The sequence below is a fragment of the Caretta caretta genome, chromosome 4, assembly GCF_965140235.1.
Source record: "Caretta caretta isolate rCarCar2 chromosome 4, rCarCar1.hap1, whole genome shotgun sequence".
In the NCBI taxonomy this organism is placed as follows: domain Eukaryota; kingdom Metazoa; phylum Chordata; order Testudines; family Cheloniidae; genus Caretta; species Caretta caretta.
The window spans coordinates 72,544,480-72,570,708 of record NC_134209.1 but is presented as its reverse complement, the minus strand read 5'-3'; the positions used below and the strand labels follow the sequence as shown (position 1 = coordinate 72,570,708).

At 40.8% G+C, this 26,229-nt stretch overlaps 1 protein-coding gene across 1 annotated transcript in view; it reads left to right on the top strand.

The window, feature by feature from the left end:
• The window catches only part of PDGFC (platelet derived growth factor C), a 267,306-nt gene that overhangs the window by 238,159 nt on the left and 2,918 nt on the right, over positions 1–26,229 (top strand). The window contains exons 4-5 of the mRNA XM_048847495.2: positions 9,319–9,526; positions 25,641–25,858. Coding sequence (XP_048703452.1) covers positions 9,319–9,526; positions 25,641–25,858 — 426 coding nt within the window. The remainder of the gene's footprint in view (positions 1–9,318; positions 9,527–25,640; positions 25,859–26,229) is intronic.

The following is a 26,229-nucleotide window of genomic DNA, read 5'->3' as shown; positions in this document are numbered from 1 at the left end:
ACACTTATCTTGTCCGTGAGTCAATTTTATCATCTGTAAAATGTGGACAATGGGGATAACGTTTCCTTAATTATCACATAGGGGATTTGGTTTGGACTTTCTTATACTAGAACTCAGCTTGGCCTAGCGAGTCCATGGTAAAACCAGAATTAATCCTACGCATTTCTGATTCCCGGCTGTGTGTTAATGTACTAGACCACATTGTGTCTGTAAGAAATAAATTCAGTTATGTAACCAAACAGACTCTGAAGGGGACAAAAAACAGTAAGGGGAAAAAAACATACTTTTTTGTATGTGTTAGACCTTTTACACAAGAATTATACACATTTTGATTTACATTCAAGATTTATTTCATTAGGATACTCCCAAACATCAAAATGATTTCACACTTGCAGTTAGCAATGTATATTATCCTTAAACGTACAGCACCCTGAATTTTATGATCAGAATAAGCATTTATGATTTTCCTTTTCCTCCATAGTATTTTTTTTGTTTGTTTAAATGTCATATGCAGTAACCCAAACAACATACATTTTTGGCAGTTCTTTCTCAGGAAAGGTTTGATAGGGTGAGAGAAACTGTATTTCAATAAAAGCAGCAAAGAGTCCTGTGGCACCTTATAGACTAACAGACATATTGGAGCATAAGCTTTCGTGGGTGAATACCATATGTCTGTTAGTCTATAAGATGCCACAGGACTCTTTGCCGCTTTTACAGATTTCAATAAATTGTTCCAGGGCATAGTTGTGCCTTTGCAGAGCCTACTCTCAGTTGTTACTGGCAGGCATTTTTGTCTGCATGCCTCATCTTCTTCCTAAGCTCTTTAAAGTGCAGATAAAAGTTTCATGTGGCCTGAATGAGATTAGCTACACCTTTGCATTGATATGGAGCTACAATACTAAAAAGTTTGTTTTCCACTAGATTAACTCTGTTTTTCCTTAGTGTTCAACAATAAAACCTAATCTTCACTCCTCACTCTTCTGTTGGATATGCACAAGGTGAAAAGGCATCTTATCAGTTTTAAATGTACCTTATGAGTTTGGCTTAAGAAAGCTGAGGCATAAATCTTTTTGAAGTTCAGAGGCCAAAATATTTTGCAGCTGTTGCTAGGACTTGAAAGGTAAACTTTCTTTTTCTTGGAGGGTGTATGTGTGCGTGGGGTGGGAAAGGCTCATTGTAAATGAAATATTTTAAAAGTTACATTAACAAGGAAAAGACTTGTAAATGATGAGATTATGCTTGCTAAAAGATAAGCAACTACATCATTTGTGAAAACAGTAATAATTCCAATATTAATGTTCCAAAAAGAAATTCTATTTTATAGGAATTAAAAGACAGATATTAAATTAATAAAACATTCAGTGTAGCTATAGTAATTTAAATAGAAACAAACAAACCCAAAAATACCGATTTAAAGTTGGGAAATAAATGAGTTAAAGGGCTTCCTTTTGAAGCCAGCTTTGTTTGCGTTCATGTGGCAAAATTGATTCATAGCAATAACTTGTATAGTTTTCGTCCTAGTTCAGCAAAGCATGGAGGCACGTGCTTAAGTCCATCCCAGTTAAGCAAAGCACTTAAGCATGTGCTTTAAATTAACCACATGCTTGTGTGTTTGGTTGAATTGGGGTTTAGTCACTGGGGATCTCATTTGCTCTTTGTTACTTCTTGTCTGCTTAGGTCCTTAGACTGCATTCATCACCATGCGGTGATCCCAATACAAGCATGTGTGGCCCCATCCACAGTAAAAAAGCCTATGTTTAGAGGCTAACAGAAAGCAAAGCTCCAGGAATCATCTCCCCACCAACAAGGTGAGGCACACATTTAAACCAGAAGCCCTATGGAGCCCAGGGAAGCCAAAGGAGATAAGCCACCTGCACAGAGGCCCTGTACATTTGCTCTGTTTCCAGGTCCTGGCAATCCCCAGGCTCTCTGGAAGCATGGCTGTTTAACAGAGCTGTTTACTACTTCTCTCATGAGTTAATAGAAAGAATGAAAGAATCAATAAATAACAGAGTTATTTCACATGGATGCCACAAGTTCTCCTGATGCTGTATTTTGTAGAATAAAGAACATACAGCTGACAGTAGGTGAGAGTGCAATTTCAATGAATTCTTCATGGGATACTGAATACTACTTTGGTGACATTTATCTTATTGTTAACTGGACTTCCTAGGACTGAACACTTCCACTTCCATAATTCCAATGTGGCCATACAAATGCATCATAGATATAGGTTCCTAAACATTTATCATTCTATATTCTCCTTTCTATGTATAGAAACATTACAACTACTGCAGTCCAGGCACATAGGCCACCAATACAGTGAATTGATTTCAAAGTCTCCAACATGACATTGGACAGCATGGCATTAGTTCTGTTTTTGTTGCATTTAGGGCAAGTTACCGTGGGTTATTTCTGACATTTGTGGTCTTAGAGAAATCCAAATTAAATAACTGTTGTTCTTTTAAAATTGCCTGCATGGAACCCCACTACGGATTATATACATGCCCTCAGCACGTAAGTTTGCAATTCTTCAGACAGCAGTTTTCCATGGGGCTGGGCATGCCTGATTCTCATGTCTTTGTACCACCTATGTAAAAATATATAAGGGCGCACAGCCCCAACTTCTACTCAGGTAATTATCTATACTGTAGACAAAGATCAGGAAATCAGCAATGTCACTCAATATTTCCTGATATAGTTATTATTAATGTACATTATGGTACCTCTAAGAGGATCCTAGCAGGATTGAGGGTCCACTATACTGATCATGGCTGAGGCCAAATCTACTGACTTCAAGCCCTGCCCCTTCAAGCAATGGCATCATTAAGGTAATATATAGCCCCTCTCCATAATATCTGAGAACCCACATCAATAAAGGATGATAATACTCAGTGCCTTTTCTGCCTAGGACTGGGGCACAGCCAGTCAATGCTCTGTTTGACAGTCTTTTTAAAAACTATCCACAGTGAACTTGGGGGAACCATTGTAAATGCTACATCTTGGAGATGCCTATAAGGACATCATCCCCCAGAACTGATTGAAAGCATTAACATCCAAATCCCACTCCCAGTCTGCTGAACCAGGGATGGACGCCCAGGGCAGTGCCATGTCCGGAGACATTTTTGATATCCTATCGTTCCAGGTTGTGTTGTGCCTTTTGTTTTTTGCATAACAAATACAATATGAGAAAATCATACTTGGGGCCCAGATAACTGTTTTTACTAAATATACACAACATGCAAAGTCTAGCTCAGGGGTTCTCAAACTTTTTTTGCTAGGACCCGCCTTTGAAAATATTTCAGGCTGTGATGACACCCCTCCACACACACAAAATAAAGTGATAGTAAATTACTGTAGTTACCCATAGAAGCATACTCATGCTCATGCCATCCTTACATCTGCTCTGCTGTTGGCAACAGTGCTGCCTTCAGAGCTGGGTGGCCAGAAAGCAGCAGCTGCTGTAACTCCCTCTTCAGCTTTCCCTTCCCCCAGCAAAACTGTTGTGATCTCACAACCCCCCTACAATAGCCTTCCAACCCCCTGTTGGGTCAGGACCCCCAGTTTGAGAAACTCTGGTCTAGCTACACCCACCCACCATGCAAAGTCTATGTACGCACATGAGCTCGCACACCCACTCTGCTGCTCTGACTGATTTTCAGGCAGCTTCTAAAACACAGAACACAGTAAGCACCACTAGAAAGCTCAAGCTATTTAAAGGGATATTACACTATTCCTATACATTACACAGATGGTAGGCTTCAACAACAAGGGGCAAGCTAAACCACTTTGAAGAAGCTCTTTGACTTCTTGTCTGCATTCCCAAAAATCTGATACTGTAATTTGGAAGGAGTTTGTTCAATTGGACATCTAATCAAGTTGTTCAATTGGTCATCTAATCAAGTTAGATGACGCTGCAGACCTATAGAGCCTTCAAGCCATCAAGCTACCACACATCTTCCTCTGAGACAGAAAAGAAGAAATGGAGCGATGTGCGTCTCATGACTCATCTTAACATAGTTACTGAGATAATCCTGTTATATTTTTGATACCTAGAATTTCCTTGATTTCTGGGCCATTCTGAATTGTAGCGCCAGCTGACTGATGTCATGTGATTATGTGTTTGTTTGGGTTTTTTTCTTTTTGCACAGCCACAGCTACTGAGGTAAGTGTGGCAGAAGGCAGGGCTGAGAGATGAAGAAGAAAAGGAAGGGTTTAGAAAAATAACCTGCACCAACTGTGCACCTATCTATCTAAGGTACTTGTATGGTCCTCATTACTGTAGCATCTAAGTACCTCCCCATCATTAGTGTATTGAGCCTTACCAAACCCCTGTGACATAGGGAAGAGCTATTTATCCTCATTTTTACAGATGGGAAACTGTGGCAAAGTGACATGCCCAAGGTCTCACAGGAAGTCTGTAGCTGAACAGGGCAGTGTTCACAAAACTCTTGCTTTCCAGGGTAGCATCCCTACCACTGTACCATCCTTCCTCTCCTAACATCAGAATACTCACTTTGGGCTGGATTGTTACAGCTATTTCTGACCCACATAGAGGAATAAGGCCCCCTTTGCTCTCCTGTCAGTTTTGCTCAGATAAGGACTCTGGCCTCAGAGGCAGCAAAGACCACCTGACTGATATTCACCTCATCAAGTGAGTGGGTAGAGGGTGAGAGGAAGCATGGCTACATCCCTGCCCCCTTTCCAGCCAGAATAGCTAGTCATGCACATGGGAAGAATGGGGGAGGGGAGTATGGTGGGAAGGAACCTGCTGCATGAAAAGGGATGAAATAACTTACAGTCCCTGAGCAAAGAGGTAGCAGGGGAGTAATTCTAACTTTCTCAGTCAAAGTTCATTCTCTGAGCTGTTCCTGAGGCAGTGCAGCTATAAGTCAACCCTTAAATGAGGCTGATTGTAAAGTTACAGTCTAGTCATTTGGTTCCTGTCGCATCTCTTCCTCGCAACCTTCCCCTCCGCCCCAATCTTTTGCCCCCTCCCACTTTTTTTAAAGCTTGAGAGTTCCTTCAGGCACATCTGTAAGATATTCATTTCAATAGGCTCAAATGTACCCAGGAAAATACAGTATAAATAGCCTAACTGGAAATTCCATTTGATCCAACACCAATTGTCATTCTTGGCTTTTACTATAGCAGCTGCTGGTCTAGTGTATTTTACTATGGTTTTTGGTTTTTGCTCTGATTCATATTTAATAACACAGTAAAGACAAAATCGTTTGTCTCTATCTAGTATTTAAACATGTTTCATCCTATTAAAATAAATGAAAATGGTTCCCTGGGTATAAAAAAAATTGAAAAAGTTTTAAGTTTGTTTTTAATGTGGGGGGAGGAACATGCTAAAATATATCATTTGTCAAGATATTTTTCAAATTATTATTTTGCATTTTGCAGTTTTGATGTGAATCACTCATCCTCGGGGGAGGGGGAAGCCCCAAACATTCCTATTAATCAAATATGTGGAGCTGTGAAAGAAAAGTTTAAGTGTTTAGTCCATATTCTGGAGTGCCTCAACTTCACTAGAAAGACTGGGCCAGATTTCTCCCTGGTGTAAGCCCACTGGATACAATGGGCCCCATTCATAAGCTGTATTACAGCCCCCTTGCCCATATCCCAACTGCAAATGCCCACTATGGAGTTCCCCTGTTGGAGGGGAGCTTGCTTTTGGGGCAGTCAGTGCCTGACCTGCTACCCTCTCTGCAAAGAAGTGAGTGGGGAAGAGGCATGTTGGAGTCTTGCTCTGTTCAGGCAAAGTCTTCATTATCAAAAAAGATAGTTTGCTAATGCATGTTAGGTGTCATGCAGTAAAATCTTAGGGGGCCTTGAGACGGCCATTTAGGGATCTAAGGCAAAACTTGGGGATTGGTCCTGCTTTGAGCAGGGGGTTGGACTAGATGACCTCCTGAGGTCTCTTCCAACCCTGATAGCCTATGATTCTATAAGACACTGTGGTTTTTTCCATGAGGTGAACTAGGCATGGTTAATCAAGGCCAGAGGATAGAGTGCTGACCTTGCTACCATGTGGTAAAAACTAAAGTGCCTTGTATCCACTAGGATTTCACAGTGAGATAACTGTTGTACATTAGCTATCCCACTGTAAAAGACCACTTTTTTTGCACACAGTCATCAGGTCTGTTGAGGATCTTAAACCAATGGTGCAATTTAAAGCTGCTGACAACAGCTTTAAATTGTGACAGGCGGCAGCAGGACCCAAGGAGCCAGAATACACCGAGATTTACTCAGTGCAGGTGAGATTCTAGCCCTATGGATTTTCAACAGGGATTAATTTTTTTCATTTGTATTAAGAATTTTTAATGACACTGATGGGCTTAATTAACCCTTAGGAGTTGTTACATCATAAAGCTGAGCCAGTTTTTTGGGGGAGTCACTAGGTGTGCAGTTATCAATTAAACACAAATATGGAATTTCATGATGTTTTTAAACAAACTGCGGAACAGAATCACACTTTAGATAGAACAATAAGTGCTATCGAAGTGGAGAATCTGTTAATGGGAGATGTTGAGCCCTTATGTTTGAGGGATGGTTGCTGAATTCAAATAGTTTTCATTTTATCTTGCAAAACATCAATAGCTGTATAGCTGGCAACACCCATAGATGGTTTTTATATATGCCTGATCAGCTGACTGTGCTGTGAATTTGAGTGACAGTCCAAGCACATTCCACTAACAAATGGACAGATTTTGATACTCTTACATTGTTGTCCCATTGCTACAGCAGAAAGAGAGAAACTGGTTGAGAACTTGAATATAGAGTTGTTTGCTTGAGGTTACACCTCCCATGCTAACTCCTGAGAATTATCATCTACGCCAGTGGTTTTCAACCTTTTTTCATTTGTGGACCTCTAAAAAATTTCAAATGGAGGTGCAGATCACTTTGAAAATCTTAGATATAGTCTGTGGACCCCAGATTGAAAACCACAGATCTACACTTTGCCTTTTGCCATCTGACATCCCTGTAAAGAATGTACATACTTGTAAATAAGTTAGGATACTGTATCTTTTGTCAATTCATTTCACTCCTAACAAGGAGAGTTCCCCCTCCTAGAAATCATGACACTTCTACAGATTAAATAATTTTTAAAAAGCTTTGAAATGTTAGTGAATTTTTGTCGTTTGCAAGCTAGATAAAGCCGCCACTCCTAATAACGTGTTATGAATGATGGAAATAGCCAAAGGAAAAATAATACTATTTATTGCTACTCTTGACATTCTGCCTAAAATGCTTAAATGAAAAATAAACAACTATTTGCAGTTTTAACAAAGAATAACATTTTAATTGTCATAAAATACTTAGCTATGCATGTAATTGAGACTTAGTCAGAAGTTGCTATGTGGTAATATCAATTACAGTATTCACATCTTTAAAGACAATTTTGTGATTATGTACTCTATAAATTGGGTACTCAATAAACGTTTTTACACTGATTTATGTAATTTTATTAAACTTAATTATTTTTTATAAATGATGTTATACATTTGTAACTACGGTTCATCAAGATGTGAATCTTCAATTTTGCTATCTTTTAATGGTGTTTTATTTTGTTCTTCTAAAGTGAGACTAGTGGACAGTGATGACAATTTTTGTGTTTAAACTACTTTATCCATTTTGCAGTGAAGCAATATGGGTCTGATTCACCAGTTCCTTACTGTAGTTTTACACTGAAACAACTGAATGATTTCACTGGAGTTACATCAGGATAATATTAGAGTACCACACTGGTGAATCAGGCCTTGTATGTGCATCATAAATGAGAACATGCTGTAAAAAAAATTGTCAGAAATCACTGATAGGAAATGAGTTTTCTTCAGAATGATTGCTAGGTTAATCTTCCTGATATTTACTTATTATTGAGCAAAAGAAAACCCCACACTTTCAAAACAGAAAACATCAATATTAACATATATTTATATATAAATACTCTTTCTGGAGGAAAACAGGAAGAAAAATCTTACAATATTTATTTTTTTTTATAGTCTGGATAGCATTAGAGCACTGTTTTGAAATTTGAAGCACCATGCAGTATAAGGTTTAAATTACTGTCCAGAATATGTTGGTTTATTATCATAACCCAATGGTCATGCTATTTGTAATGTGGGCATCAGAAAGATGAGGAAAATGAACACTTAGTTTTCTGCGATCAGTGTTCATTTAAATTACCCACCAACATTGAGCAGCTGGATGGCTTCAGCCTCTCTGTTGGAAATAATGCTAGAATGACAGGATACAGATCCCTACAGAAGTTACCAATACCAACAGTCTAGATATTGCTGTACATATTTCTATGCTTGCATGATACTTAGTTAAAAAAACAACAACCAAGGACCATGGATATGGTAGAAATAAAGCAAGGACAGCCATTCTCGTGGTATTTCTTGAAAGCAAATATTGGGAAAGGCATGTTGACTACTTCCACTTATTACCTTTCCTCCTCACCCTCAGGTCAGCCCTCAGACAGCACACTTAATCTAGTGCCCGTCCTCCTGGAGAGTTTAAGTGTTGGCTCACTTACAGTTAGTGGAATAAAACATTGCTATAATAGCAGCAAATTCCGATGGTGTGTGTCGTGGCTTTTTCAGGGCTGTTTTCAATATTTTAAAGAAGTTCTGTTTAGTGTGCAGTGTTGAGAGGGCATTTCAGATTAAATAATACCTAGCTGTTATATAACACTGTTAATCTGTGCAGATAACATACAATGCTACTGTTACCCTTCTGAATTATTTGGTCGGAACCATCACTATGCTTGGCACTTCACTGAACACAGTCCCTTTTTCATCAATAGGTAGCAACAGGATTTTCTACTATTGTTACACTAGAATAGTTTCATATTTGACTCTACAACACCAAACCCCACAAAAGGCCAGTTAATCCTTGTGCTAAAAACAGCATGAGAAATGTGAGTTTCTTAAGATTTCAGGAGGGAGTAATTGCTTGTAATGGAGCTATATTTTTCCATCAAAGGTTTAGCGCACCATTTGCTCTAATTATTTCTGACATATCATCCATCATTTAATGAACTTCTCCAGAAAAGAGGTATAGTAGCATGTCATTCCTAAAAAACAAGAAAGTAAGAAGAAAAAAACGTGTAGTCAAATTAGCACTTTAAATGGGAGGAATGTTTAAGTGCTCCTTGGATTATCATTAGTCTTAGTCAGTAAATTGGTTAAACAGCTAGTTACTTTTATAATCTCGACTGCCAAGTTTATCCAGCTTTATAAAGTACAATGTTTGACCTAAGCAATTACATTACATATCTAACTGATACTGTTCTTTGTTTTATTGCAGCACCATACAGAAGCTGCCAGCCCATCCATGTTACCCCCGTCAGCTTTACCATTAGATTTACTAAACAATGCTGTTGCTGGATTTAGTACTGTAGAAGAACTTATCCGGTATCTCGAACCAGACAGGTGGCAACTGGACTTGGAAGACCTGTACAGACCATCATGGCAAATCCTTGGAAAGGCATATATTCGTGGGAGAAAATCAAGAGGTAACCCCCACTTCTGTAATTTATGGCTCTGCATAGAAGTTTATATTGGCAAAGGAACAGTCATTTTACGCATTCTTCACCCTGTCTTACAGCTTTTAACTTTCTATAGTCTTTGCGGAGTATAGATACTCTCACATTTTTATGATTTGGACAAAGGGCAATAACTAAAAATGTCTCCACAAAAATATGGAGAAATTTAGCAAAATGAAATAATGAGATAGGTTTTGAAGCAGCCAATGCCAGAGCATCTCTCCATGTTTCAATGCTAGGGCCCTACCAAATTCACAGCCAGGAAGAACGCATCATGGACCTTGAAATCTGGTCTCTTGTACTATACAGATTTCCTGGGGGAACAAGTGTTTCTCAAACTGGGGTCCTGACCCAAAAGAGGGGATGGAGGAGGTTTGCAAGGTTATTTTAGGGGGATCATGGTATTGCCACCCTTACTTCTGAGCTGCCTTCAGAGCTGGGCAGCCGGAGGGTGGTGGCTGTTGACTGGGTGCCCAGCTATGAAGGCAGCGCTCCACCAATAGCAGCGCAGAAGTAAGGGTGGTAATACCACAACCCCCATACACTAACATTGCGCCCTCCCCCACCACAACTCCTTTTTGGGTCAGGAGCCCTCCAATTACAATACCGTGAAATTTCAGATTTAAATATCTGAAATCATGAAATGTATGATCTTTAAAATTCTATGACTGTGAAATTGACCAAAATGGACCTTGAATTTGGTAGGGCCCTATTCATAGCACAGGGAATTTGGAGGCATTTGCACCAGGCTCATCCCTGGGAGAGAATAGCCACTCCAGGTCCTATTTAAAATAATAATATTATATTGAAATTTCCAAAATATAGAACTCAAAGTGAAGTCCCCCTTCTTCAGAGCAATAGATGGACTTTGATGGAGCTTCTTACCTAATACCGCCCTGGGTCCTGTACTCCTCCCTTTTACCAACCAGCTTGTGGGCTGGTGAGTTTGATTATGGTTGCAGAGTATCTTCCCTGTTCCCAATCTGATCAGCCATTAACTCTTTTACATCATGGCATATTTTTTTCTTACCAAAAAGATTACAGCAACTGGGAACAAAAAGGGCCATAACACCAGAAAGGGGTTTCTCTGGATGTAGCTAAGCTGCCAGGCTAACTGAGAAGAGGCATAGGCAGGGGATGAGAGTTCCAAGTGGAGATGAGAATGTTCCCATTAGAACAAAATGAGTACGACACCTTAGGGAGTTTACTCTCAGGAAAACAATGATGTGACCAGGTGTAAAGAATCCCAGTAGCCTTTCAGTAACAATAATGGATGTTTGCTGTAAAGGTGGACTCAGTAGATATCTGTTCAGGCCATGGAGCAGAGCTTTACTCATTTGGCTGACAAATAATGGCCTGAACTGTGTTTCCTGAACTGGGTATGTCAAGCCTGGAGGAAGGACATAAAATGATAGCCTGCCCATTCAAATGGTAAAAGCTAGCATGTACTTTTATAACTCAACTAATGTGCAATCTATGTGTAGTACTCTATGACATTGTAACTGAAGAAAATACTGTATCCTCAGATGGGGATGCAGTATCTCTCTAATCTATTGATCTAATCTATGGAGGCAATAGATTGTATACACAGAAGAGAGACCAAAGTGGGGTGAAAGGTTGCATCTGACATGTTCTGCTGACGGGTGCTGTGGGCACATGACTTCTCATTGCCTCCAAATGCAAGGATTCTGATTGTCTGTTGAGTGCAAAAAAAGGACAATCTCTCAGCATCCAGCACACAAAGGCCAATCACAAATTGGCCAATATTCTTTACCACTTACAGTATGCTGCAGTGCTCACAAACTGTGCATTGGGGTATTCAGGAAGGAATTGTACCTTTCTGATGTGCAGCCCATCCCTGACCTTCCTTTCAGGTGGTGTAGTCTGGATTGTCTCAGAATGTGAATGTAGCCATCTTCATGGCCTCAGAGCAAGTTGTGTCAATGCCCTCTTCCACACTATTCCATGAAACAGTGGTGTCCCTGTCCACCACTTGAGGTATGTCTACACTACGAAATTAGGTCGATTTTATAGAAGTCGATTTTTAGAAACCGATTTTATACAGTAGATTGCGTATGTCCACACTAAGTGCATTAAGTCGGTGGAGTGCATCCTCACTACCGTGGCTAGCATCGACTTACAGAGCGGTGCACTGTGGGTAGCTATCCCACAGTTCCCGCAGTCTCCGCTGCCCATTGGAATTCTGGGTTAAGCTCCCAATGCCTGATGGGGCAAAAACATTGCCGCGGGTGGTTTTGGGTACATGTCGTCAGGCCCGCCTCCCTCCCTCTCTCCCTCCATGAAAGCAACAGCAGACAATCGTTTCGAGCCTTTTTTCCTGGGTTACCCAAGCAGACGCCATACCACAGCAAGCATGGAGCCTGCTCAGCTCACAATCACTGTATGTCTCCTGGGTGCTGCTGGCAGACGCGGTACTGCATTGCTACACAGCAGCAGCTCCTTGCCTTCGCGGTAGATGGTGCAGTAGGACTGATAGCCGTCATAAATCTCCTGGGTTCTCCTGGCAGACCTCAGTGAGGTCGATCAGGGGTGCTTGGACAGACATGGCTATCCTCTTCTTAAAGCACCGAATGGGAGCCAGAGACTCCTGGTCATTCTCTTCTTTAAGTTTCGTCTCATGGAGATTTAGTCCTGCCTGGATATCATGCGAGCTGGAGGCTTCTGCCCCAGGCTGCTCTCCCAGCCGGCAGCACCACACGGTCACACCTACCCCAGCCTACCCCTTGCTCCCATGGCTCATGAAGCCTGGACAGTAGTAAGGAGCAGTTCAACTTTAGGCTGAGCAAGTGCAGAATGGTGGTGGCATGTGCCTTTGGACATTTAACAGCTCGCTGGTGCTGTTTGCTGACTCGGTCAGACCTCAGCGCAACCAACATTCCCATTGTTATTGCTGCTTGCTGTGTGCTCCATAATATCTGTGAGAGTAAGGGGGAGACGTTTATGGCAGGGTGGGAGGTTGAGGCAAATCGCTTGGCATCCGATTTTGAACAGCCAGACACCAGGGCAATTAGAGGAGCACAGGAAGGTGCGCTGCACATCAGAGAGGCTTTGAAAACCAGTTTCTTCACTGGCCAGGCTTCGGTGTGACAGTTGTGTGTGTTTCTCCTTGATGCAAACCCTCCCCCTCTGTTGATTTTAATTCCTGTAAGCCAACCACCCTCCCCCCTTCAAATTAAAGTAACTATTGTTTTGAAACCATGCATTCTTTCTTTTAATTTAAAGAAAAAGAGAGATAACAGACAAGGTAGCCTGGGTGGGGTGGGGGAGGAGGGAAGGACAAGGCCACATTGCTTATTGTAGCCACTCTAAAATTCATACTGTTTGAATGAAAGCCTTCTGTTGCTTGGGCCATCCTCTGGAGTGGAGTGGCTGGGTGCCCGGAGCCTCCCCCCCCCCCCCCCCCGCGTTCTTGGGTGTCTGGGTATGGAGGCTATGGGAACATGGGGAGGAGGGTAGGTGGTTATACAGTGGATGCAGCGGGGGTCTGTGCTCTTGCTGGCTTTCCTGCAGCTCCAACAGATGCTTCATCATGTCCATTTGCTCCTCCAGCAGACGCTTCATCATGTCTGTTTGCTCCCCCATTAGCCTCAACATCGCGCCCTGCCTCCGCTCTTCACGCTCACTTAATTCTTTCCTGGCCTCTGCCACTGAATGTCTCCATGCATTAAGCTGTGCCCTATCAGTGCAGGAGAACTGCATGAGCTCAGAAAACATGTCATCGCGAGTGCGGTTTTTTCGCCTTCTAATCTGCAATAACCTCAGGGACAGAGATTACAGGGGGAGTGTAGAAACATTCTACACGCTACAATTCTGTGGGGCCTGTATGGTCACTTGTGCTGCTGAGTTCGCCACTCTGACCAAACAGGAAATGAAATTCAAAAGTTCCCCAGGGCTTTTCCTGTGTACCTGGCTAATGCATCGGAGTTCAAAGTGCTGTCCAGAGCACTCACAATGGAGCACTCTGAGATAATTCCTGGAGGCCAATACCATAGATTTGCGTCCGCACTACCCCAAATTTGACCCAGCAAGGTCAATTTTAGCGCTACTCCCCTCATCGGGGAGGAGTACAGAAGTCGATTTTAAGAGCTCTTTAGGTCAATGGAATGGGATTGGTCGTGTGGATGCAGTCACTTTTAAATCAACCTAACATGGCTAAATTCGACCTAACCCTGTAGTGTAGTCCAGGCCTAGGTGAGGTAGGCAATTGCTTAATTAAAGGTGTAAAGTATATACCCTGTATTAAGGATTTTACCTTACATAGAGTAAATCAAGGAAAGACATATCCTTCTGCTTACATTGGAGATTTGTGCATTTTCCACCAAATCTCCTGCAGAAACTACTACTATTTCATATTTATGGATTCCATGTTGATGAACAGCATGCAGACAACACTCTCTTCCCTCCCTGTCACATAGCATGAAAATGAAGATATTTAAGTGTAAATGAAATGTCAGTGAGCAATGCCTATGTTGGCAAATGTAAAGTAGATTGTCATTCAGTCAGCAAGGAAGAAGAGAAGATGAATCCTTTTCATAACTCAGATTAGTTTTTTGACAGCTGATCCCTGGATCAGAGCTAAAAATCTACCCTTCTAGCCATGCTTTTATTGCTACAGCTGTGCATAGGTAAATCAAGACTTGGACAGGAGGCAGTTTGTCTTTAAAAGCTTTCAGCTATGAAGCACATCTTTCAAATATTCGTTTAGCACTTTCCTAATTAAAGAGTTTCACCATTTGTCAACTGCATTACCATTTTAAGCATATAATAAGTGAGAGAAAAGCAATGTATATTTGTGGAACCTTACATAAACAAAGATGCAGGTGTTGGATAACATCTATTTAGACAAAAGCAACTCTCTACATACAAGACAGTGATCTTCCCAAGAAACGATCAGAGTAAATCTTTTAAAGACTTCTAATTAGACAATGAAATAGATTTGCCTTTGAATAAACATATCAGAGTATTGCCACATTCATCTTAAAAGGACCACCCTCAGACTGCATTACTGAGTGTGTAATGTTATAGCCTGGGGCAGAAAATGTGTCCCATTAAGATGACACAATATTAACTGTTAGCTGCTTTGAATAGTTAGAGAATGTGAATTTTTTGCTTGTTTTTATTTTTATTGTTGTTGTTTTTAATAACATGCTCTCTACTGCATTAAAAATCTATTTTAAGAAGTATTATAGAAAATTATCTGGCCTAAAATGTTTATCAGTTAATTAAAACTACATTGTACCCTTCAAATTCTATAATTAGGCCAGATTTCTTTTTGTTTTATTCATTTTAATTTAAGGCCATATTTATGACCAGAATTTAGGACCAAACTATGATCTCAATTATATCCGTGTAAATCTGGAATACCTCTGTTAGGTCAAAGGAGTTATTCCATGTAGATAAAAACAAAATTCGGTTCTGTATTCCAAAGTATTTTCATATATAAAAACTAAGTTCCTTTTGAATATTATACATAGTAAACAGTAAAAAGTGCATTGCAGTGAAAAAAAGTAGTCCAGTCTTACTCCCACAAAAATCAATGAGTAATCATTGGGCCACATTCTGCAGCCTAATTACAGCTCTTTTATGCTACATGAATGGTGCAAGAAGAAGGTACACTTGGCCTTCTTTAAAACCTTTAAACTAAACTATAATCAAAACTTCTTGATTTAAACAAACACCCTATCATTAACCTAGGTAACTGTAGGAGAAATGCAGGCAGAAGCCCAACAGCAGAGTCGGAGCTATCCTGTTAATTGCACTAAGTGTAGCATGTATGATTACCTGCCCTGTGGGCAGGTGGCATATGTGTGCATTCAGTGCAAGGAGCTCCTGGCCCTCAGAGACCGTGTACGGGCTTTGGAGGCCAGGGTGGTGGAACTGGAAGAGCTAAGGGAGGCAGAGAAGTATGTTCATGAGGCTTTCCGGGACACTGTAGATTTGTCCCACCTCCGGTCACACAGCCCCTGCGCTGTTAAGGAGGATGAAAGGCCCAGATAAGGAGAGCAGTCAATGGGAACAGAGGGAAACCTTCCCATACTTGGGACCCTCCTTCCAAATGATGTTGGGGTATCCTCTCGCACTGAGGTTACTCCAGTCATTAGGAAAAGGCAGGTGTTAGTAATGGGAGATTTGATCATTAGAAACATAGTTAGCTGGGTTTGTGATGACCAGGAGAACTGTATGGTGACTTGCCTGCCTGGTGCGAAGGTTGCAGATCTCTCGAGGCATCTAGATAGACTTATGTGTAGTGCTGGGGAGGAGCCAGTGGTCGTGGTACATGTAGGTACCAATGGCGTAGGGAAGGGTAGGAGAGACGTCCTGGAGGCCAAATTTAGGCTGCTAGGAAAGTGACTGAAATCCAGAACCTCTACGGTGGCATTCTCAGAAATGCTTCCAGTTCCATGCACAGGGCCAGGTAGGCAGGCAGAGCTTCAGAGTCTCAATGAGTGGATAAGATGACAGTGTAGAGAGGAGGGGTTTAGATTTATTAGGAACTGGGGAAAATTTTGGGATAGGAGGAGCCTATACAGGAAGGATGGGCTCCACCTAAACCAAAGTGGATCCAGACTGCTGGCACTTAACATTAAAAAGGTTGCAGAGCAGTTTTTAAACTAAGAGATGGGGCAAAGCCAATTGCTGCAGAGGCGCACGTGGATTGGACAGAGACTTCTCTTAGAGGAGAGTCTATTGATAGAGATTCTCTAGGTTTTAGTCAGGAGAGGATGGAAGAGGATAAAGTATGGGTCAGATCAGATGAGAAACATTCTTATAAAGAATCTGACAATCAGAAAAGGGCAGACAAATAAGCAGTGACAAGTTTTTAAAGTGCTTGTATACAAATGCTAGAAGTCTAAATAATAAGATGGGTGAACTAGAGTGCCTCGTGTTAAAGGAGGATATTGATATAATAGGCATCACAGAAACCTGGTGGAGTGAGGACAATCAATGGGACACAGTCATTCCAGGGTACAAAATATATCAGAAGGACAGAACAGGTCGTGCAGGAGGGCAGGGGTGTGGCACTATATGTGAAAGAAAATGTAGAATCAAATGAAATAAAAATCTGAAATGAATCCAAATGTTCCATAGAATCTCTATGGATAGTAATTCCGTGCTCTAATAAGAATATAACAGTAGGGATCTATTATTGACCATCTGACCAAGACAGTGATAGTGACGATGAAATGCTAAGGGAGATTAGAGAGGCTATCAAAATAAAAAACTCAATGCTAGTGGGGGATTTCAATTATCCCCATATTGACTGGGTACATGTCACCTCAGGACGAAATGCAGAGACAAAATTTCTCGATACTTTAAATGACTGCTTTTTGGAGCAGCTGGTACAGGAACCCACAAGGGGAGAGGCAACTCTCGATCTAGTCCTGAGTGGAGCACAGGATCTGGTCCAAGAGGTAACTATAACAGGACCACTTGGAAATAGTGACCATAATATAATAACATTTAACATTCCTGTGGTGGGAAGAACACCTCAACAGCCCAACACTGTGGCATTTAATTTCAGACAGGGGAACTATGCAAAAATGAGGAGGTTAGTTAAACAGAAATTAAAAGGTACAGTGACTAGAGTTTCAGAGGAACAGCCGTGTTAGTCTGTATTCGCAAAAAGAAAAGGAGTACTTGTGGCACCTTAGAGACTAACCAATTTATTTGAGCATGAGCTTTCGTGAGCTACAGCTCACTTCCTGCAAGCTGAGTGGACACTTTTCAAAGACACCATAATAGAGGCTCAACTTAAATGTATACCCAAAATTAAAAAAAACAGTAAAAGAACTAAAAAACAGCCACTGTGGCTTAACAACCATGTAAAAGAAGCAGTGAGAGATAAAAAGGCATCTTTTAAAAAGTGGAAATCAAATCCTAGTGAGGTAAATAGAAAGGAGCATAAACACTGCCAAATTAAATGTAAAAATGTAATAAGAAAAGCCAAAAAGGAGTTTGAAGAACAGCTAGCCAAAAACTTAAAAGGTAATAACAAAATGATTTTTAAGTACATCAGAAGCAGGGGGGGCCCTGGACATTTGAGCTACAAAAGGAGCACTTAAAGATGATAAAGTCAACACAGAGAAACTAAATTAATTCTTTGCTTCAGTTTTCACGGCTGAGGATGTTAGGGAGATTCCCAAACCTGAGCTGTCTTTTGTAGGTGACAGATCTGAGGAATTGTCACAGATTGAAGTATCACTAGAGAAGGTTTTGGAATTAATTGAGAAACTTAACAGTAACAAGTCACCGGGACCAGATGGCATTCACCCAAGAGTTCTGAAAGAACTCAAATGTGAAATTGCGGAACTATTAACTATGGTTTGTAACCTGTCCTTTAAATCAGCTACTGTTCCCAATGACTGGAAGATAGCTAATGCACGGCCAATATTTAAGAAGGGTTCTAGAAGTGATTCTGGCAATTACAGACTGGTAAGTCTAATGTCAGTACCGGGCAAATTAGTTGAAACAATAGTAAAAAATAAAATTGTCAGACACATAGAAGAACATAAATTGTTGTGCAAAAGTCCACATGGTTTCTGTAAAGGGAGATCATATCTTACTAGAGTTCTTTGAGGGGGAGTCAACAAACATGTGGACAAGAGGGATCCAGTGGATATAGTGTACTTAGATTTCCAGAAAGCCTTTGACAAGGTCCCTCACCAAAGGCTCTTACGTAAATTAAGTTGTCATGGGATAAGAGGGAAGATCCTTTCATGGATTGAGAAATGGTTAAAAGACAGGGAACAAAGGGTAGGAATAAATGGTAAATTTTCAGAATGGAAAGGAGAAACTAGTGGTGTTCCCCAAGGGTCAGTCCTAGGACCAATCCTATTCAACTTATTCATAAATGATCTGGAGAAAGAGGTAAACAGTGAGGTGGCAAACTTTGCAGACGATACTAAACTGCTCAAGATAGTTAAGACCAAAGCAGACTGTGAAGAACTTCAAAAAGATCTCACAAAACTAAGTGATTGGGCAATAAAATGGCAAATGAAATTTAATGTGGATAAATGTAAAGTAATGCACACTGGAAAAAATAACCTCAACTATACATACAATATAATGGGGGGCTAATTTAGCTACAACTAATCAGGAGAAAGATCTTGGAGTCATCGTGGATAGTTCTCTGAAGACGTCCACGCAGTGTGCAGCAGCAGTCAAAAAAGCAAATGGGACGTTAGGAATCATTAAAAAAGGGATAGAGAATAGGATGGAGAATATCTTATTGTCCTTATATAAATCCATGGTATGCCCACATCTTGAATACTGCATACAGATGTGGTCTCCTCTTCTCAAAAAAGATATACTGGCATTAGAAAAGGTTCAGAAAAGGGCAACTAAAATGATTAGGGCTTTGGAACGGGTCCCATATGAGGAGAGATTAAAGAGGCTAGGACTTTTCAGCTTGGAAAAGAGGAGACTGGGGGGGATATGATAGAGGTATATAAAATCATGAGTGGTGTGGAGAAAGTGAATAAGGAAAAGTTATTTACTTGTTCCCATAATATAAGAACTAGGGGCCACCAAATGAAATTAATGTGTAGCAGGTTTAAAACAAATAAAAGGAAGTTCTTCTTCACTCAGTGCACAGTCAACGTGTGGAACTCCATGCCTGAGGAGATTGTGAAGGTTAGGACTATAACAGGGTTTAAAAGACAAATGGATAAATTCATGGAGGTTAAGTCCATTAATGGCTATTAGCCAGGATGGGTAAGGAATGGTGTCCCTAGCTTCTGTTTGTCAGAGGATGGAGATGGATGGCAGGAGAGAGATCACTTGATCATTACCTGTTAAGTTCACTCCCTCTGGGCATTGGCCACTGTTGGTAGACAGGATACTGGGCTGGATGGACCTTTGGTCTGACCCAGTATGGCCATTTTTATGTTCTTATGTTAAGCAGATTATTCCCCTGGTGTGTGGGAACCTCCTGTTCATATGTCTATACTGAGACCATGTGCCTCTGCTCCTTGCACTCCTGGTAAAGGACAAGAAGAGCCAGAGGCAGGTGTGTTATGCCAATCCTTTATTGTTGTAGGGGCAGTTAAATCCCCTATGCGACTGAGAGCATTTCTGTGTAACCAAGTCCCTGATGCACATACACACACACACCAACCTCCACCTGCAGGAGAAAATCTGCCCCTTCCCCCCCCCCCCCCGGCTTTATTTAGACCAGGATCTAGCTGGTACAATGCTTTGGGAAAGAGGGAGTATTTTTTAGTACACATCTCTGGAGATTAGTTAGAAAGTTATAGCCTCAGTTATAAAAAGCAATTAATTTCAGATTGATGTGAACTTAGTATATTTAAATTATATAAACTAATGAAGATACATTATTTTGAAATACAATTTTATTTTAGACCAACCTGCATCACTTTCTTTCTTTCTTTCTTTGCTCAGTAATATCTTGGTTCTGGGGGGAAAAAACTGCATTTTTTCTGAGCTAGTGCTAAAAAAGAACTTTTGACTTTTGCGTCAACCATGATAAATGAATGAAAGCCAAGTACATTATAACAGGTATTGTAACTTAGTTCACTTGGGAAATTATGGTTAAGTAAACATTTTAAGGGAATATATACATTCTGTCATCTAGTTTTGTGCCCACAGTATGTTAAAATACATTTTGGACAGACAGATACTCTTTGAAAAAATAAGAGCTTCATTCACACAGTTCAAAGAAATGATTACATAAGCACTGGACAAACTTGTCACAGACCTTTTAATGCAAGTGCATTACATAGGAAGATAGCTAGGGCAAGGGTGAATGGTGTGATATAAAAGCTGTATACCTTGGATACTTTGTTAGACTAGAAGCTGAATGTGAAGCTTTTCAACACCTCAGAAGTTCTGTTGTTACAATAAAGCACACTAAAATATACTGAATTGAAAATGTTGGGTCTAGGTTCACGTTCAGAACCCTTCCAGAATTGGGGTGTTTGGATCTAGGGCTTTGTTCAAACCCATCTCCAACTTGTTTCTAAAATGATAATCCATTTAATTTCCATTTTGAACAATCCCCACTCTCCTCCCTCCCCACCCCCACCCCCGGTGCCCCATGACATGTCAGTAATAGCCATAGGCAAATGGGCATGTAACTCTGCTGTTGCTCAGGCAGGAGGTGTCAGGCAGGAGGATGAGATTTTTTTGTGCCAAGCTCTATCCTTTTTGAACTCCCTGCAGTAGCCTCCCCCCATCCTTCCACCTGGCTTGCTTCTGGCCTTGCTAAGAGAAGCATGTGACGTGTCTGGTTCAGGTCCCCATTTTAGAAGATCTTCAGAGTGGAGCAGAAAGGCAAGCCAAAGAAATGTGTCAGGAAGTCCAAAAGCTGCCCTTCAGCCCTTATTATAAGTCTGACATGCCTGTGATTTACAGTCTGTCTCTCTCTCCACTTCAGCAGACCACTTCAATCTCAGCAGAAAACTGCTGGCAGGATTGGGAGTTTTTCCTGCACTGTAGGCACCCCATTCCCAGTTTAGGTGCAGCACTCATCCCCTCCCCGCATGTAAAGTGATTCTGAGCCCAGGACTATTGCCTGGACCAACAAGGCTAAAACCATTCCCCTCTTTGCTACCACACATATCCCTTCCAAAAAAGTTCTCCTAGTCTAGTTCCCCTTCCTCTGCTCCCTCCTCTGTTTTCTCTAGGAATTTTTTTTCTCCACCCTGGGAGGCAGGCTGGCTTCATATCAATCACTTCAGTGGGAGCTGTTGCACACTGGGCACTTTTGAAAATCAGATTGTTCATTTAGGAGCCAAACATAACCTGATAGGAATGGAATGAAGTGCCCAGTCCAATACACAGAAGGAAAGGCAGGACTTCAGTGTATTTGACTGAACAATCCATCACAACACACACATCTTTTTGTATGCCAGTATGTGGACAGGGCACACGTGAGGAATTTTTGAAAGGCTCTGGAGTGGAATTGCAGCCACAAGACTGGGTCCTGACATGATATTAATATTCATATAAGTGACATACAAGGCTGCATTGGAAAGACATAGCTGTCAAGGGAGAACTAGACAGCAGACTCAAGTCTTGAGATTCTTTCAGAGAAAGAAAGGCTTTTCTGATCTGCTATACTGATGTCTGTCCTCAGGTGGCTCAGATACTTCAGAGGATCAGGGAGCATGTGACACTGTTTATAATCAGGCTGAAAGTCAGAAATAGCTACAGAAGTGTGGTGACTGCTCTGGATGCTTCCTGAAATTACTTTCCTCAATTAATCCAGTGTTCCATTGGAGCATTCACACACAGAGACCTGATTTCTGAAAGTGGCAATTATCATGGTCTTTGTTCTGTGACACAGGTTCCAGTTTGAATGGAAGAGCTTTGTACTGGGCATGCAAGGGGCCAGACATGAATTTTAAAAAGTATCAGCTTCCCCATGCAACCGAACCATTGGATTGTCTTACTGAAAGAAGCCAGCAAATCCCCACTGTTGATCAATGCTGGGGGTGATTCCAGGGATTCCATTTGGAATTTTATACTTAGTTATTTCTAAAATGAACTAGGCCACCCCTTACATCCCTGTCATGTTTTACTAAATTCCCTTTATCACATTTGTTATGGGGGAATGGGGACTACAGCTTTCTCATGTCTTTTTAGAGAAAGTGATCAAATTTAGAGTGAAGGCTCAACATCGGTATCTTGTATTTATGGGAGAGCTAACTAGTTCTCCTTCCACTGGGGAAGGCCACAGCCTGCAACAAATCCTTATCAGGTCCTATATCATCACTCTCAAGGCTTATTTAAACCATCAAGGGTAGGAACCAAGAGGAAATCCCTGCTGAAAAACACTTGGTGTTTCTGAAAACCCTCTATATCCTGAGCCATCTGAACATCCATGCTGACTACTCTCAACAGAACCCAGATCCATCCATTATTCATAGGAACATCCTTGAGGTCCCTCTTCCAAGTGGAATTGTCATGGATTGCAGGCAACATACAGATTTCATCCATGACTTGTTTGCCTAAAGCATTAGCCACCAGACACCCAAGTTCTGCAGCAGATACCCAGACCCAAGATCCAATATTCATCTAGTCTATTCCTTATCGCTTCCTTTACTCTCCTGAACGGTAGACCATTCCACTATAGCAGTAACCACTTCCTGGGAAGGGGAATAGATCTCCTTGGACAAGCTGTGCTCAATGGCCACGTGATACAATACATACACCTTCACCAAGCACATTGGCCCCTTCAGGATTTGAATACTGAGTGCATAAAGCATTTCTCCCTTAGCAACACAAGGGTTGCTATTGCTGAAGAGAGGTTATCCAGTGCCAGCCTTCCCACCTTCCTCTTTAAACCTTTCTTTTCCGGTTTATTGTTCCCTCTGGCTGAGTGATTAGTTCTCACTCACTAAAGTTAGGTATACTATTAGTCAGAACCATCCCTCTATGACAGTGACAGTCATGCCAAGGGAAAAACATATTTTCCTACCTGATGATTATTTTTATGGGACAGCACTGCTTTCTTTGGTGCCAGCTCTAGGATGAGAGACTAGTGATAAAAAAACCCTACTTTGTTCTGAAAGTCATCAAAGTAAGCCTGCCTGCAGCAAGGTTAAAAACAAAAATATCTTTGTCCTGCTTGGCACATCCAGGCTGATGACCAGAAGAGGCAAGTATACTCCATTTGTCTGCACCTCTATTGCCATGCCATGGCAAACAATTAATATTACACTTTATTGTATTATTAGCTAATACAAACATAATTTGTTTGCCTTCTCATCTTAGCCACAATGAGTACAAAATCCCATAACTGTATTTTAACCTTTAGATTGCAGGATTGTTATAGCAAGATCTGTGTCTTTCTTGATGTGTGGGTAATGGCTAGCCCATTGTAGTAATGATAGCAGCTTTATTTTACATTTAACATGGTGGTTTTGAACATAGAAAATTCCCAATAGGACATCTTAGAACTGAAATGACTCTTTTAAAGTGGACAAAGGGTTACTTCCTCATACACCGGGGGGGGGGGGGGGAAGGGGGTAGGAATTGGCAAACAGTTCTCACTGTGTTCTTTTTTCTGTTGTTATCAGTTAGTTTAGCAGCCAGTTTATCCCTCAATTGGCCCAACCGGTTTATAGTTGCACTGCAGTACATGTTCTTCACATGTTCGTCTTTAAAAGGAAAAACAAAGTGTTAAGCCATCTCATCTTGGCATATAGTGAATTAGCTGACAGTGTCCAGAAAACATGATATGGCCATGAGGATAATGGTGGGGAAATTATATTTAGTCCATTTGAAACCAGAGACCATCTTCCATTAAGAATACATGCCAATCAGTATTTATCAAAAGGAGCAGGTAACCATTGATTAATAATACATACATTCTTTCTTCTGTTTTGTTCATTTTCAGTAGTTACATTTTTAATTGGAACTGAAGTAATCTGTTCCAGGATTATTTTCTCCCTCCCTGAACCACTAGAAATGTACACAAAGGATTTCTTTTTACCAAATGTTAATATGAATGTATTTGTAGTATAAATCGGATGATTTGAGGTTGTTTTTTTCCCCCAGGTTTCTATCATAGGTCCTCTAGAAAAGGGTTATTTTTAAATGTCAGGGCTAGTTCGTCTGAGATTTTTATTTCAGTATTTCCAATAGCCACACTGGCAGAGGTGTATACAAAGATGAAAATGTAATGCTGCTAACCCACCAGTGAAAAGAATCGGCGATACCATTACACATTGCATCTATTCCTTGGGGGGGAGGAATCAGTACAAATATCACAGATCATTATAACCTCCTTTTCTGCCAGAAGCCAAATTACAGTGCTTTTCATCAAAGCCTGCACTAATAAAATGTGTTCAATGTTCCACAAAACCAACCCCAGTTTTTTTAAAGAATGGCATTTTCCCTTTTTAAGGTCCATTAATTCTTGCCCATAGAATAAGAGGAACAAGAAGTATACTGCCCTATTTTTGGTTTTTCCATAAGTTGTTCAGCCCTCAACATGCTAAAACTTTCAGATGCTACAGTGGAACCTGTCTATAAGGAAACTGATATAGTGAAGTTTCATGTGTGGTGGAGATGGCTTAACTTGTTTTACCAAGTTTTGAACTTACTCAAATGTAACAGATTTAAAAGTTTGATTCAACGGAGGAATATTATTGAGTTCCACTTTGGTGACAGAGGGTGGGTAGTGGGAGGAGCAAGAATGAATAAATAAATAAATACGGTGAAAATGGCATGGAGAGAGGCAACACAGGTTGACACAGACAGACTGATTATAAAAGGGACAAGGAGGGGACAAAAGAAAAATCTTAACACTTTTCTGATAATTATTGTTTTATTTTATAAGTCCCTCTCGCTCTCCCTCTGTGTATATATATGTATAGTAAATATATAGTAAGTATATAAATGTATATATATACACACACACCCTGTATATAGGACATTCACTGATGTAAGCATAGCTTTCCAGAAGTTCCATGATTAGGCTTTAGCTAGAAAAATAGGTTTTGTTTTTCCTTTCAATTGAATCTCCCTTGCTGAAAGCATGCATTGAAAATATAATGAAGACAATGTTTGCACACTTTGAACAAGTTTTACAAACTCAAAAAAAAAAAAAGATGTTTGCAAGATTCCTTAATTGCAGTGGATTTTACCAGTCCTTATTAATAATGAAGTAGAATAAAAATCCACAGACAGCTTTAGTGTATTGCAGTTTAATTTACAGGCTAAATCCTGTGTCAGTACAGTAGTTTGACAGGGAAATTACATTGGGGTTGAGGAGAGGGCGAATCCTGGGAATGTAGCCACACTAAGGCCGGTATTGCAGCCTAGGAGCTGAAGCGCACTTTGTGTAAGTTCCACAATGGCAAAGCTCTCAGGCCCAGACGCCTTAAAATATTTTAGTATCTCACTCCCACTGAAATGAACTCCCACAGAAGTCAATGGGGGTTTAGACACTTAAATACCATTGAGGATCTGGTCTGCAGTGGCTCTGGAGGCCTTGGATTTGCACTCCTTAGAGAAGCTACAAGAGCATTCAAGTGTGTTTGTTTATTGATGGCATTTGAAAGACAAGTCACAGAAAGATATGTTTGCTCTTCAGTGGTGGATCTGAATCTTCTAAAGGAGGAGGTGCGACTCTACAGCTGTACTCCTCGCAACTTCTCTGTGTCATTGAGGGAGGAGCTGAAGCGAACTGACACCATCTTCTGGCCACTATGTCTATTGGTTAAACGTTGCGGTGGAAACTGTGCCTGCTGTCACCATACTTGCAATGAGTGCCAATGCGTCCCAACCAAAGTCACCAAAAAATACCATGAGGTATGTATCTCATTTTGTGTTTTTATATTTGAGACCAGAGAAAATCCATTCAAGAAACAATCTTTATTGGGAATGTGAATGCTGACCAGAATGCAGTTGATAGGATAAGGCTAATGTCACAGTACAGTGACACATTTGGAGGAAGGTTTCAAAGTAACAGCCGTGTTAGTCTGTATTCGCAAAAAGAAAAGGAGTACTTGTGGCACCTTAGAGACTAACCAATTTATTTGAGCATAAGCTTTCGTGAGCATCCGATGAAGTGAGCTGTAGCTCACAAAAGCTTATGCTCAAATAAATTGGTTAGTCTCTAATTTGGAGGAAGCTTTCTCTTTTACTAAGAGTTAAAAAAAATCAGAGCCTGTGCTCTCTTA